Source organism: Cinclus cinclus, chromosome 18, assembly GCF_963662255.1.
Source record: "Cinclus cinclus chromosome 18, bCinCin1.1, whole genome shotgun sequence".
Classification (NCBI taxonomy): Eukaryota; Metazoa; Chordata; class Aves; order Passeriformes; family Cinclidae; genus Cinclus; species Cinclus cinclus.
Genome location: NC_085063.1, coordinates 918036 through 932445, shown reverse-complemented (window position 1 = coordinate 932445; position 14410 = coordinate 918036). Strand labels below are relative to the sequence as shown.

The 14410-nt window shown below is 39.6% G+C and overlaps 1 protein-coding gene across 3 annotated transcripts in view; it reads left to right on the top strand.

Moving 5' to 3' along the window:
• Positions 1–14410, top strand: part of ITCH (itchy E3 ubiquitin protein ligase) — a 57849-nt gene that overhangs the window by 32663 nt on the left and 10776 nt on the right. For 2 of the 3 annotated variants that reach the window (XM_062505151.1, XM_062505152.1), the window contains 11 exons: positions 15–57; positions 2092–2261; positions 3380–3608; positions 4821–4916; positions 6836–7010; positions 7844–7910; positions 9381–9465; positions 10876–11004; positions 11657–11729; positions 13136–13207; positions 13852–13940. In XM_062505151.1, the coding sequence (XP_062361135.1) occupies positions 15–57; positions 2092–2261; positions 3380–3608; positions 4821–4916; positions 6836–7010; positions 7844–7910; positions 9381–9465; positions 10876–11004; positions 11657–11729; positions 13136–13207; positions 13852–13940 (1228 nt within the window). The remainder of the gene's footprint in view (positions 1–14; positions 58–2091; positions 2262–3379; positions 3609–4820; positions 4917–6835; positions 7011–7843; positions 7911–9380; positions 9466–10875; positions 11005–11656; positions 11730–13135; positions 13208–13851; positions 13941–14410) is intronic. The other variant, XM_062505153.1, reaches the window with a different exon arrangement.

Genomic DNA, 14410 nt, shown 5'->3' with positions numbered 1-14410 from the left:
TCCTGGTGTTTTAGGTCCTACACAGAGTGAAAGTTCCAGAGTGAGGAGTGATACACGGTAAGGTTTTTTTGGTGTTTTTTTTTTTTTTTTTTTTTTTTGGTTTTTTTGGTTTTTTTTGTATTCTGCCTTTTAGTATTCACAGTTTGGAAAGAAGAATTGTGTATTTTGTAAAGACAATGAAAAATTTATGAATATGCCCTGCAGCAGTATCTGAGATCTGAGAATGCCCTAAACAAAAACACTCAACTGCTGCTCAGTTCCATTGTCCAGCCTCAGTTTTGCCTCCATACTGATCTTTTTGGTTTTTTCCCTTTGTGTTCCTCACCATTCTCCCAGTGATTACCCAAAGTAAAATATATATTTAAGAAACCCCAAACAAATGGCACTGCTTGTTTTTACACTGGTTTATAGCATGGAGGTACCCGAATTATATTTAGCTTTGTTGGGAAGATCCCAAAAGCTGTCTGGCACTTAGTGTGCGAAGGCTGATATCGGATTATGAACCTTGCTGCCTGCTGGGATAAGAGTGTGCCCAGCACCATGTTACTTTAATTAGTTCCCAGTTCTGTGAGTATTTTAAGGATCTGTACAAGGTACAGCACTCTGGATGACATCTGGAGTAGCCAAGCTAGATTTCACCTTTTTTTAATAGTTTGTATTCTTGGCTATGTTGTCTGAAGTCTTCCCATGAAAGTTTCTTTTTCTTCTGTTTCCTTTTTGTGTTTGAAAGAGTGTTTAGATGCCTGGATATTCAGAATACCTGAGTGTATATTAGATTAATAATAACAATAATAATAGTTCAATTTTGGTATCAACCAGGTGGCTTCTGGTGGTCATTGTGAGGATTGTGTAAATGATCAGGAAAGCCTTTCTACAAGGGCATGGTGTGAAAGAACAAGGGAGAGTTGCTGAAAAACTGGGGCTAAACCTCCTCTGGACTTGAAGTCACTAATGATGTAGACCCACTTTCAGAGTCATTTACTTTGGGATTGGTGTAGTATGAAAAACATGCACCACACCTGGTATAGAGCAAAAGTCTGTTTGACCATGATATTGAGGTTAAATGAACATGGTTTTACTTGGTCCTTTTTGACTTGTGATTTACCTAGCCTTACCTACTAGGTTTTATTTTGTGTACATTTAAAGGAATGTTATTTTAGAGGTACTGCATTGAAACTGTTACCTCTTTATTTCTGATGGTTTATGTGCTTGACCTGTAAATCCACTGGAATTTTAGTTGACAGCCTTTTTGTATTGCCCAACATATTCTGAAAATAAAATGCTTTAGAATAAATACGTAGATACCTCTGACTCTGCTTAGGGAGCTACAAATATATCAGAATAATACTCTGCCAGGTGTAAGTGAACAGCACAGCATGGGACAGTACTGCTATGTAGTTTCTTAATTCCTGTAAGGTTGAGCAGTTTATATTCATAGCTGTTGGTCAGAACTTTAATGCTTAGTCCTAAATTCTCCAGCATGTTCCAGAATTGAGTTTAGAGGAAAAAATATGTATGCATAAGTATGATTTCTAAACATTTGTAGCACTGTGTGTTCTGAGCATATGCCAGCCCTGTGGAGTAAAGGCACACAGTCTGTTCTCAGGTGTTAGCTTTTCATCTCATTAGGGACTCATGGGCAGGAAATAGCAGAGCAGCAAAATCCAGAGCCTGGACCTAAGGGCAAGTGTATCAAATTGGGGAAATGAAAGAGATTTTGGTGAAAGATGTTACATACATCTATTTCACCACCTTTCCATCAAATGAGGTTTCAGGTACCTTAGGAGATTAACTCTTGAGTGTGTTTATATAGATGTATAGATACTTGGAATTACTGTGAGTGTAACAAATCTCACCTAGTTGTAAATATTGCATTCTAGTGACTTTCACATGTCTTTTCAACCCTTCATGAAAGTGTCCCAGGCCAGGCTGGATGGGGCTTGGAGCAACCTGGTCTAGTGAAAGGGGACTGGAATGAGATGAGCTTTAAGACCTATCCCAAGCCAACATCTTCCATGATTCTGTGATTTGCAAAATTTCATGTCACCTGTGCTCTACTAGAACAGTTTTCTGTGTCTTTTCCTGCAAAAGGACTAACTCAAATGGCCTTGAAAACTGCGAGGATGCTGCTTCCAGTGAAAACAAGACTGTTAATGGCAGTGACTCCCCGTTGTTCACCAATGGAACCTGCAAACCTGCCAGGCCTCCCAGGCCTGCCAGGCCCCCACCCCCCACTCCCCGCAGACCCCCATCAGTCACTGGTATGTTCACTGGTCTGGGCACTCCTTGAGTGAACCTAACTCTTTCTGCTCCTGTTGTTTAACTGCACTTTTGATGGTAAATTCTTTGGCAGGTCATTTCTGGAGGAATATTTTTTAGCTTGCTTTCAGTACGTGTTGTGTAGTCATTGTTCTTGTTAGTGGAAATTTCTTGTTTCCACATCTGCTCAGGGGTGGTGACAGTCAGTGATGCTGCTACAGAGAGTGGAGCTGGAACCAGGCGAGCATGAGTGCTGCTGCTGCACTAAGACACCCGCTGAGGGTGACACAAAATCCACTGAAGGACTCACAGCACTGCCTCAATTTGATAATACTGGGTTCTGAGATATGAGTTACTGGTTTGTACAATTGCAGTTAGAGTCTGTGAAGCTGCAGCACTTAAAGCATTCATTACACTTCTGTGCTGCAATGGATAGATTTTTTTAAAAAAATCTAGTTATTTTAAAACTACCTGAAGGCCACAATTCTAAAAAGTTATGAGATGTTTTTGGAGTAATTCCTTTACCCCCATACAGTGCAATGTTTCAGTAGTCTCGTCATTACAATTGATAAATGCTGGGTCTGGATGGGCCCTGCAATACAGTAATTACTTTGAAAGATTAATCCAGTGCAGTTAGTTAATGAGACTTGACCTGTGTTCAACTTCTAACCCCACCCACCAAATGGCATTATGATAAAACTGAAAACATTTAAAGAATGTCTGTATTCTCCTCGTATTGTGCTTGTTACTTTCCATGCAATGGAAAATATCTTGAAAATTTTATGCTTATCATCACTTAAATTAGTATTCCAAATAATAAATGGAAAATAATTAGTTCATTAGTACAAGGAAGTCATTTTTTTACCATCAATTAATTTTTACAGAATGCAGACAAGGTAAATATTTATCAGGGTTATCAAAATGCTGTTGATGGCAGTTCTTGGATTAAAGTATTTTTACATTGCAACAGAATTGCTTTTTAGTTTTTGTCTTGAGCTGCAAAACGTGGCTGTGGAAACAGCAGTTCTGGTAGGTTTGCTTTTGTAATGTGTAACTTATGCAATAGATTGGTGATAAATGTCAGTTAAAGGCTTTTTTTCTTCTCTCTCTCACATCATAGTGAGTGCAAATGGTCCTTCATCCACAGAGAGTGATGGGGCCAGTGCAGGATCACTGGCAGGTACAGTCTCAAATACACCTTCAGAGCAGAGCCCTGAGGGAGCAACAGCTGCAACCACAGCTCCTGCCACTCCTGCACTCACCACTCCTCCAGTGTCGAGACAAGTCCAGCCAGTAAATCCTTCACCTCAGGCCCTTACTACAGTCAGCCAAGGTCCTCTTCCACCTGGGTATGGGTTTAATGGTTTCTTTCTCCCCATGTGAAAACCACTTTTCTGGTTTTACTTTATTGTACTTATCAATTATTTGTTACACCTACTATAACATCTGTCTTTTGCTGCCTGACAAAACCCCCCAGTATCAATTTGGAGAGTTTATAGCTGTTTTGTATGGTTGGTCTTCAAGCATTCAAGGAAAGAATTACTTCTGATATTTATCATATGTTCCCTGTCAGTGAAACATAGGTTTAAAATAGTGTGACAGCTTGTTGTCTTCAAATTAAAATAAAGTCAGGTAGGAAAATATTGGTACGGGTAAGTAGAAGGAAAGCTGCTGTTGCAGTTCTGAGGATTTGGATTTCATACTACAGCGCCTGAGAGTAGTGTGGACATGCTGCTGTGCTTTGGTTAGATATAGAGTTTGGTTGGCCTGTTGCCCCAAAGCTCTCAACTCAAAAAAAAAAAAAAAAAAAAAAAAAAAAAAAAAAAACCCACAAAAAACCAACCAAACAAACCCCAAAACGTTTCTGGACTCTGAGTAAGGGAAATCAAAGACTTTCCATGTGAATGGTGTAGTTGGTGAATTATCTGCCTTTGTTTGCCAGTATTAGAACCAAAAGGTAGAAGAGGTTTGAATTACCTCACAGGATAATGGAAATAAAAAAGTGGTCTTGAAAACATCAGTTGTTGCTTTTTCATTTTGATTTCAACAGAAATGGCAAATAGTGGGGTATTTTTTTCCCTTTGTGATGTTACATCAGATGCAAATACAGGGGTAAGTTATTGTCTCAAATGCTGCATATGCAGAAAATGGGACCAATTCCCCTAGGGTAATCTCTGCATGTACTTGATCACTGGAAAATGTGCATATATTGGATTAATGCTACTATAAAAGGGTATTATGAGCTATAGTTGGTTCTGTTCAACAGGTTATTGATACACTTGATATTGAATACAAACTTTTGCTAAAATTGTATACCTAGGCATGAATATGAACTTCTTTCTCCAGAAAGGTGGTCATGTACGATGTTTTTTTATTTTTAGTTGACATAGAATCACTGTTAATAGGAATGGTACCACTGTATGCAGCACACTGTTCTGGTGCATCTCATGAGCCGAGGGTTAGTTTTAAGCATTTTATTTAGAGATAAGCGTTTTATGCTGTAGATGAATGGTGGGAGTAGTTTGATCTGGAGGAAGCTAAAGTTTTTGATGTATTTTCAGCTGGGAGCAAAGAGTAGACCAGCATGGTCGAGTGTACTATGTGGATCACGTTGAAAAAAGAACAACGTGGGATCGGCCAGAGCCTCTTCCTCCAAGGTGAGCCCGGATCAGCCATATGATGATCTCAGATGTCTGGGTTTTCCAGAAATTAATTGCCCAGCAGTTTGCCAAAGCTGGAACAGATATTTGAAAATATAAATGTGAACCAAGTTGCTTTAGGTTGTCTCCAAGGAGTGCATATGGAAAAAAGTTGAATGTCAAAAATAACCAGATCTGAATTTCCTGTCAAAGATTAAGTAAGTGCATCTTTACTGACTGAGAAACATATTTCAAAGACAGTAGCTACCCCCAAGCGTAAAAGAGAACCAAAATCACAGAAAAGTATTTTGGGACTGAGGTAACTATCAGCTTGAGCAGGAATGCTCTTGGTTACCTCTTATCCCGAGGTTACTGTTCGCAGGCCTTTGATCTTATCATAGAAACCAGCTTTTGTTATTAAGCTTCTCCAGCTCTTGGCATCAGAACAGCCAATTATGTTAGTTCACAGTTGCTGTTTCTTATTTTTTAGCAATATAAGAAAAAATACAAGAGTTGTTCTGTTGCACTTTTTCATCCTCAAATGGTGGACACACTATAAAGAATTACAAATTGAAAATGTTGGAGGGTAAAGAGAACTTGATATTAAAGAACAAAAACTGGCAGTCTCATAAATGGAGCCTACCTGTTGTGTTTCAAGTTATTTTGAACTCTTTGATCAGAGGAACTTGTATATTGCTTAAGCCTACTTAGAATAGTAATGATTTCTGTCAAGTTTTATAAGTAGTACTGATCTTATATTAACTAAAAATTAGAAAAAAAACCCAAAGAAACTCAAAACACCAAACCCCATGCCCAAACCTTCTGTCCTGGTTTGAAGGACAGGTGTTTGCCAAGGAAAGCAGAAGCTTCCCCTTGGACTGAAAGAAAATGTGATTTTTCCGATTATTATAATTTCGGAATTAAGAGAGCTCTCAGGCAAAAATATGGGGGTAGGAATAACAGTTCTTTACTAGTATATTTAACAAGACAAACAAGAACAACAACAGCTATGAAATTACCCACAAACAGAACAGTAACTCAGTCCCAGTGTTTTTTGGCTGCAGGCACCTTTTCCCTGAGCTGCAGTTCCCGGTGCTGGGGGCGGGCGGGTCCCGCAGAGCCGCAGGAGGGCTGGGGGTGATGGCAGCGCTGTCCCAGGGGGAGAGAGAGATGGAGAGAGAGCCCTCCGCTCACGGTGTGGGTCCCGGTGCTCCGTAGAGTGCTGGATGGTGGTAGTTCACAGCGAGGAGACAGCCGGGCAGGGTCCAATGGTGGTTTCCCGACGCTGGGATGGCGGAGATGGAGGAGAGGCGGCGATCGTCCTTCTTGTCCGAACTCCGCGGGGGAAATGGGCCGAGGCCCAGCCTTCCTCTTCCTCTTCTGGCTTTTTGAATCTCGCGGGGCTTGCTTCTTCCCTCCCGTCCCCTCCCCCTTGTCACCAGGGCCCAGTCAACAGGTATCTTAGCATGACAATGGGGAAAATTCCACAGAGGGAAAAAAAAAAAGAAAGAACTAACCCTCAACACCTTCCTTTTCTGCCAGCTCAGTGTGGGGAAGTCTTACATTGAATAGCTTAAAACATCGGGAGGTTTGCTGTATTTTGGGAGAAACCAGCTGGCTTGTGTTACAGGGCTGGGTGGGATAACTGCAGTGGTGCCAGCCCAGTATGGACAGTGGTCTAGACAGCTCTTGAAAACCATTTCAAAAAACCCTAAAAATTCAGTAAATTGAATGGGTCTTACCTTGTATAGTATTCAACAAATAAAAGTGATTTTTCTTAAAACAATTCTAGCTCTTGCATATAATGTTGGCAGAGGAGAAAAAACTGCTGATGAGCCCATACTGTCTGTTCCCTTCCACCACATTGGCCTCCAAGTGCCTCTGAGCACTTAAAAGTGCCAGCTGTTGACAACTGTGGCTTGTCTTTTTTTCCAAAGCTGGGAGCGCCGAGTTGACAACATGGGGAGGATTTATTATGTTGACCACTTCACCAGAACAACGACGTGGCAGAGACCAACACTGGAGTCTGTCCGGAATTACGAGCAGTGGCAGCTCCAGCGCAGCCAGCTCCAGGGAGCCATGCAGCAGTTCAACCAGAGGTTTATATATGGGGTAAGAATACGTGGGTCACTGAGGGTTAGGGTGGTTTTGAGGTTTGGCCATGCCTGTGGGTGACCTTTCCCCATAAAGGCAGCAGCCTGTGTTATGGTTTATGATAGTGTATCTCTGTGTGTAGCATTGCAGGGAGGGCTCATTGTAATGTTAGTTCATCTATTTGCAGTCAGCACATGGGGTTTAGTTGTCACCTCAGTATAGGGCTTCTTGGATAAAATTTATGTACGGTATTGATAAAGCCTTTGGTTAAAACAAACTGCGTCTTAGTAATAAGCTGATTTATTTGTATTGTATCTTACGTTACCCTGGCCAAACACTTGGAAGGTGCAAGCTTGCAGGCTGTGCATTTGTGCTCTGGGTAAAGTGAATTATGCACAATGAAAGTTAGGAGAGCAGGGAAATTGAAAATAATCCTTCCAGCATTTTTAATCCATTGTTTGCCTCTAATGAATAGCAGACATTAGATCACTTCAACCACACTCATCAGTGGTGTAGGTTCTGATTTGCTGTTTGTGTGAGAATAAAATGGAGCCCATAAGTGATGGTAGGGAGAACTGTACTGACTGCAGGAATGAAGTTTCTGATTGTTTTGGGTGCTACTGTACTAATTTCCTCCTGCATAGGCAGGAGTACTAAACAAGGAATAATTATTTCTTGGCACTGTAGTTAATTAATCATGCCAAGGTCAGTAAAACAGGCCTTCTCTGTGGAGAAAAATAAGTAACATTAGCAAAAATGCATTTGCTTCAATAATTCAGGATGGCTATAGTAGAACATCTGGAAAGCAAATGACTAGTCATTAATGCTTCATTTGTTCGTGTGACTTGCAGAACCAGGATTTTTCATCTACACAGAATAAAGAGTTTGATCCTCTTGGCCCTCTGCCACATGGATGGGGTAAGACTGACGTGAATGTGTTTTGTAACGCAATGTAATTAAACATTAAAGCATACTTCTGCCAAATTATTTGTTAGCTGTTCTAAGCTAGTTTTGAAAAATCATGATGTGGATTAAAAATATTTAAAGTTAGATCTAATCAGATGTGCTATTAAAACAGAATCCTGACTTGGATATGCCATTCCAAAGTGGTTTAGAAAAACCATGAAGTGTTCTGGTTTACTCCACTGGTAACAAGTGTAATGGCTGCTTTAACACTGTCATCCTTTTCAGACTTTTCCATTCCCCCCACCATCCTGTTCCTGCTAAGTCAGGCTCCAAATCCTCTCTGAATAAAACTGCAAATTCTCTCTCCAAGATGACTCTTGAAAAGTTCTGTTGGTCTGAAAATGCTTTTTATAGTGACAGCTAACTGCTTCTTGATTTGGCCCTCTACCTGGAATAAATTTGTTCTTGTACTTCACAGGGTTGAGAATTTGCAATTAATAAAAATTTTGGCAGGGTAATAAAAAATAGAAGTGTAGAACTGCTTTCTGGTGTGGCTGTCAAGCAGATATAAAAATTCAAATTTTATGATATGTGGGCGAAGCTCTCAGAATTCTCTTGTGGAATTTGGAGCAAGTAATTACTTGCCTGGACTGAGTTTTTGGGTTCTTCTGCTTTTCAAACAGAACTATTTGGATTTTTAGTCCAGTTATTGATGCAACTTCATTTACTGTCGTTCCCCACACTTGTGCTTAGGTACATGATATATATAGCATTTCACAGAAAGATCTTTAGGCTGCCATTGTCCAAGAAATGGCAAACTGAGTCTCCACATCGTGTGGAATTTTGCTGTCAGTCTCATAGGTAAATTCCTACTTACAGACTTCTCTTGGAAACTAGAGCTTTTAACCTGTAGTAGTCAGTTTTTGATCCATTTTTTGTAATTTGTTTCTCTTGCAATACTAAATAAAAATGGTATGAAGAGCTGCAGAATGGTACAGAGGAGCTAGCCAGGGCATTTCTGATAGGCAGTGTTAGGTCAGTGTATGCCCATGGCTCATCTGAGGGAAAATATTAATGGTTTTTCTCGGACACATTTTTTATTCCTTGCTGTAATTTGACCTTTAAGCCTCCTTGTACCTTCTTGATACTTCTGTGTACATCTGTTCCCTCCTCTGTGTTTGCTTTCTGTATTGCTTGTCAGGCACATCACAATATTTGACACAATTTGAGCTGAAATTTCCTGTGGACAAAACAGCTCACAGTTTCCCCTTTTTCCAATTAATTTTTCCTGCAATTGAAAAATAAATTACACAGGAATAATGTCAATTAAAGTGAAAATTTGTTGGGTCAGAGGAGGTACATAGAAACCTGAGAGCAGGAGAGGCTGTGGCAGGGTCTGGTGACTGATATTATTTATTTGATATAGCATTAGCAATATTTTAAAGGGGGAATTGAATTTTTTCTCCTTCTACATCATTTCAGAAAAGAGAACTGACAGCAATGGCAGAGTGTATTTTGTCAATCACAACACACGAATCACTCAGTGGGAAGACCCCAGGAGTCAAGGGTAAGAAATCAGTTGCAGCTGCATCTATGATGAAAAAGTGAATGAAATTAAAATGTAGTCACATAGTAAGAGTAGAGTGAACCAGGAATTGCTGCCCACAGGTGAGGCATGGATTGAACTGTGCAAACATCAGAGAGCTCAATTGAAAGTTGAGATACTGTCCAAAATGGAATCTGTCACAATGTTACTTTTTCATCCTACAATTGCCAGGAAAGCCTTGGTCAACAGCAAGCAATAAACTCATTCCCCACAATGGCTTCGACTTTTCTTAAGTAATCAATTACATTTGTCTTAATATCTGTATCATTGGAGGAAGGAGAGATTTCCTTTGTATGATGATGGGATAGTGGGCTGGAAAGGACTTTAAAGCCCATCTCCTTACACCCTCCTGCCATGGGTAGAGACACCTTCCACTGTCCACATGTCCAGCCTGGCCTTGGACGTGTCCAGGTATAGGAAGAAGACAGAAAAAAAGACAGACCCAAAACCTATAGCACCTTTTCTCACACCTTTTTAAAAAATGAGGAATAAAGGAAGGAGACAGAGAACTTGAGGCACTGCTAGAAACACTAGAGTTCCGTTTATTTTGGGCTGTATCACTGTGAAGTCTTGGAGGTAAGGAATGGAGACAGGAAGTTGAGGGTGAAGTATGTTCAGTCCCAGCTGCTGTTTGAGCTGAAAATGTCTGTTTGGTGAAGCAACTTCACCTGTCCTCCATGGAGGAGGGGAAGGGGGACAGCCAAGGCTGCGTGAGAGGGGTCACAGCTAATAGCCACTCACCTCTGCAGCAGCCAGCTGTGGAGAGCAGTTACTCTTGGAACAGCCCAGCAACAGAATGTTGGGGCTGCACAGTCAGAACATGGTACTTAAGGAGGGAGGCCCCTGGGGAGCACTTCAGTGATTCTACTCATGTTTTCCAGATATATTGAGATCTACTTTTGTGTATTACAAAGCTGAGTTGGAAATTGTCAAAAAGCTCTATGTAATCAGTATTTGCATTTTCTTTTTATTTTCGTCATTCTGAAACATTTATGGCTGCTGTGATTATGCATGAGGTACCAAAAGCTGCTCGTTAAAATTATGTCAGTTTTTGAGTAAAAGTCTCATAATTCAAAGATAAAATTATGTTGTTTGTGAATGAAACAGTAAGTCTTGCTTACGCTTTTCCCTTAAGATCTTTTATTGCCTTTATTTAAGGTAGTGCAAGCAAATGAGCTAATGTTTACTTAACTGGTCATTTTGGTCTAATTGAGAGCTGACTCCAAATTGAGGAGAGGAGGGAGGAAAAGCTAAAATAAATCCAAATGGAAACTTTCTCAAAATTTTCCAAAATGTTTACTGTCTCAGGTGTTATTCAGTTGACTTAATAGATGAATTGATCAGTCACCTTGAATTTTCTTGTATCCATAGTCAGTTAAATGAGAAGCCCTTGCCAGAGGGCTGGGAAATGCGTTTTACTGTGGATGGAATTCCCTATTTTGTGGATCACAATAGAAGAACCACTACATACATAGATCCCCGCACGGGCAAGTCTGCTCTGTAAGTGTTCTTCAAATTTTACTAAGATTTCAGAAGTCAAGTTTAGAGCACATAATTTTTTAAATCTTTATTTTTTTCCTTTTACTACATTATTAGGCAGGAAGGTTTACATGGAACGATGCTGCTGTATTATGTGGGATTTTTCATTCACTGAAAGTCCCTGAAGAAGGCAGAGTTCTGAACACTTCAGAATCCTTCTTGCTATGTAATGTATGAGATTTGAGAGTAATGGAGAGCTGCATATGTCCTGTTGATCACCAAATCCTTTCCTTGTAGTTACTAGTCTCTCTCCTTAAGAGACCCAGCCGATAGATTATTATTAATAATTTTTTTTTTTTTTTTTGGAACCAGAATGAAGTTGAAACCAGAATTTACCTCCCAAAATAACTGAATGTCATCACATCTTTAGTGTTAGAATATTTTTTTGCAGTTAATGATCAGGTAGTGTTTTAAATGTAGTCTTAAGCGTTCCACAGTTTACAAAGGAAGATTTTTCTTTATAGTTTAAAAACAAGAAATTACATCCCAAAATCAAAAGCTGTGACGAGGTTGCCAGCCAAGCCATACAGCTGTGTAACTAATACATTTGCAGGCTTTTACTTCAGTTACAAAAACACTTGGAAATTCATTCTTTTCCTCCTTGTGGTTGCAGAGACAATGGACCCCAGATAGCTTACGTACGTGATTTCAAGGCCAAGGTCCATTATTTCAGATTCTGGTGTCAGGTATGGATTCGTTTTTTGGTAATATTTGCTTGCTCTTTTGGTTTTGCTTACATGCTTCCAATGCCTTCTTCAGTGCCTTCCAATAAAGGAAATTAAACTACTCTCAGATTAATGGTGGGTTAAATTAGGAGGGAGGAAATGCAGGAATTGTATCATCTCGTGTAAGCTTTAAAGTGGTGTAACTTTCGCCTTTGAAATGTTTTAGAATAAAGGAAAGCATCCATTTCCCTACTTTTTTGAAATGGTGGGTTTCTGAATAGTGTTTTCTTGCTACTGTTATACAGGAATATATGGAGGCACAGTACTTTTAGAGTTGTCACTTTGTGTAGGGTTTCTACTCGGTATTTAAATACCCATTTCTGGCAGAAAACGCAGGGCATTTGCAACACAACAGACATGTCTAAGCACGGAGGGATATACTGTGGTGCACGTTAGGTTGCTCTAACATAATATCAAATTCCACCATGTGAGTCTTGGTCCTCTAAGCTCCTTATATCAAGGGATGAAGTACCTTGATGTTTAAGGAAAAAGTCTTCGGTTTAAAATCTTCCAGTTTTCAAGAGTCACTGAATTATCCTTTGAAAATAGAGGAGAGACTAGCCTTGTTTTTCACTTGGTATTTTGTGCAGTATAGCCTGAATATTCTAATTTTTTACTAAATTAATAGAATCAAAGAATGGTTTGAGTTGGAAGGGACCTTAAAGATCATTTCATTCCAAACCCCCTGCCATGGGCAGGGACACCTTCCATTATCCCAGGGTGCTCCAAGCCCTGTCCACCCTGGCCTTGGACACTTCCAGGAATCCAGGGGCAGCCACAGCTTCTCTGGGCAACCTGTGCCAGGGCCTCAGCACCCTCACAGGTGCTTAGAATTCCTTCCCAATATCCCACCTAACCTTTAATGGCAGTGGGAAGCCATACCCTGTGTCCTCGTACTCCAAGCCCTTGTCAGTACTCTCCCTCCATCTCTCTTGTTGGTCCTTTCCAGGTACTGGAAGGCCACTATTAGGTCACCCTGAAGCTTCTCCAGGGTGCACAATCCCAATTCTTTCAGCCTTTTCTCACAGGAGAGGTACTTCATGTGTCTCATCAGTTCTGGGGTAGAAAGCCTTACTCAGTTGGAATGTTATTGATCTTCATGTTTTCCAGTATCTTGTAGGAGTGCAATATTTAACCTTTTCTGAGCAGCATCTGGAGGTGTGTTCATGTCACTGTAGATAGCAATGTTGGAACCAATTTATTCTTGTATTAAATTGCAATTCAGATACCTTGATTGCTGGGTTTGTTTTATATTAATTAATGAATTTCAGCTGTACCTTTTAATATATACTACAAATGACAGTCCCAACTCAGTAGTGGAAACCTTAAATAATTGTACCCTTCACCTCTAAAAAATTTTCTTTCAGCAACTGGCAATGCCACAGCACATAAAGATCACAGTGAGCAGGAAAACATTATTTGAGGACTCATTTCAGCAGGTATTGTATTAAAACATGGGAGTAATGGGCATGAAAAGTGGAGTCATTAAATTTATTTTCGCATGTCATTTTTGAGCCTTTGATATCTTGCTAATGTTGCTTTAAGTAGACCAACAAAAAAGTACTCATTTAATAGTTAGGTTGCATTCGCACTTACAAGATCATGCTAAAATATGAAGTTCTGGCACTGTTTTATCTGACAAAAGGGAGGGTTTTTTCTTCAGAATTATTTAAAATCTGAATTAATTCTGAGGAGAGTGTTGGGGCAGAGCAGCATCCCATTCTCAGGATGTTTTTGTGTTGTGCTTATGTTTGTTGGTGCATTTCTCCTCACAGTGTATTGCACTAGCATGGGCTACATAGAAAAATATAGTAAGTCATTCTTAGTCTGGTTGTCTTGAAATGAGTGATTTTTGTTTTTTTTAAATAAAAATTATTAACTGAATTTGCATTATTAGGAGTTAAATTCTAAATCTCTCTAGACCTAAGGTTTAAATGTTTAGGTTTTGTTAAGGTGTATAGACCCTGATTAAAGTTTTTCCAAATTATTAAATGCTCTAGTGTTTGTTAGAAAATAGTAATAATTCTAACCAGTGCTTATAGCTGTTTTCTTAAAAAAAATTGATTGTTTTTCTTTCACTAAGATAATGAGCTTCAGCCCTCAGGATCTCCGGAGACGTTTATGGGTTATTTTTCCTGGTGAAGAAGGTTTAGATTATGGAGGTGTGGCAAGGTAAACTACACTAAAATGGCAGATAATAACTTGTCCTGCAAGTGGCAATGTGAAGGCTTCCCCAAAGTAGATACTTAAACTGCAGTGCTTTCACAGTAGGAGTGAAATTTATTCCTTATCTTGGAACATCTGAGGAAGGCAGTTCTGCAAGACGCTTGCATTTCTTAAAACTGTATAAAATTATTTTCAGTTTGCATTAGGAATGACTTTAATCATCTCCACGATTAGAGAGATGCAGATTACTGAACTAAAGTGAGCCTTTGACCCAACTGTAAATTTGAAAGTAAGAGTTTATTGAAAAAGTGAACAGAAATCTACATTCAAATCCAAAGTCTTGACTGGAATGTAACTGAGAAATGCACATGTTAATTGGCACTCCTCAACACCAGATGTTTAGATCAGTGGTAGACTTGTAATGTGCTCATTCAGATAAGAGTGGGTTTTATCCAAGCCACTGACTGTTGTATATC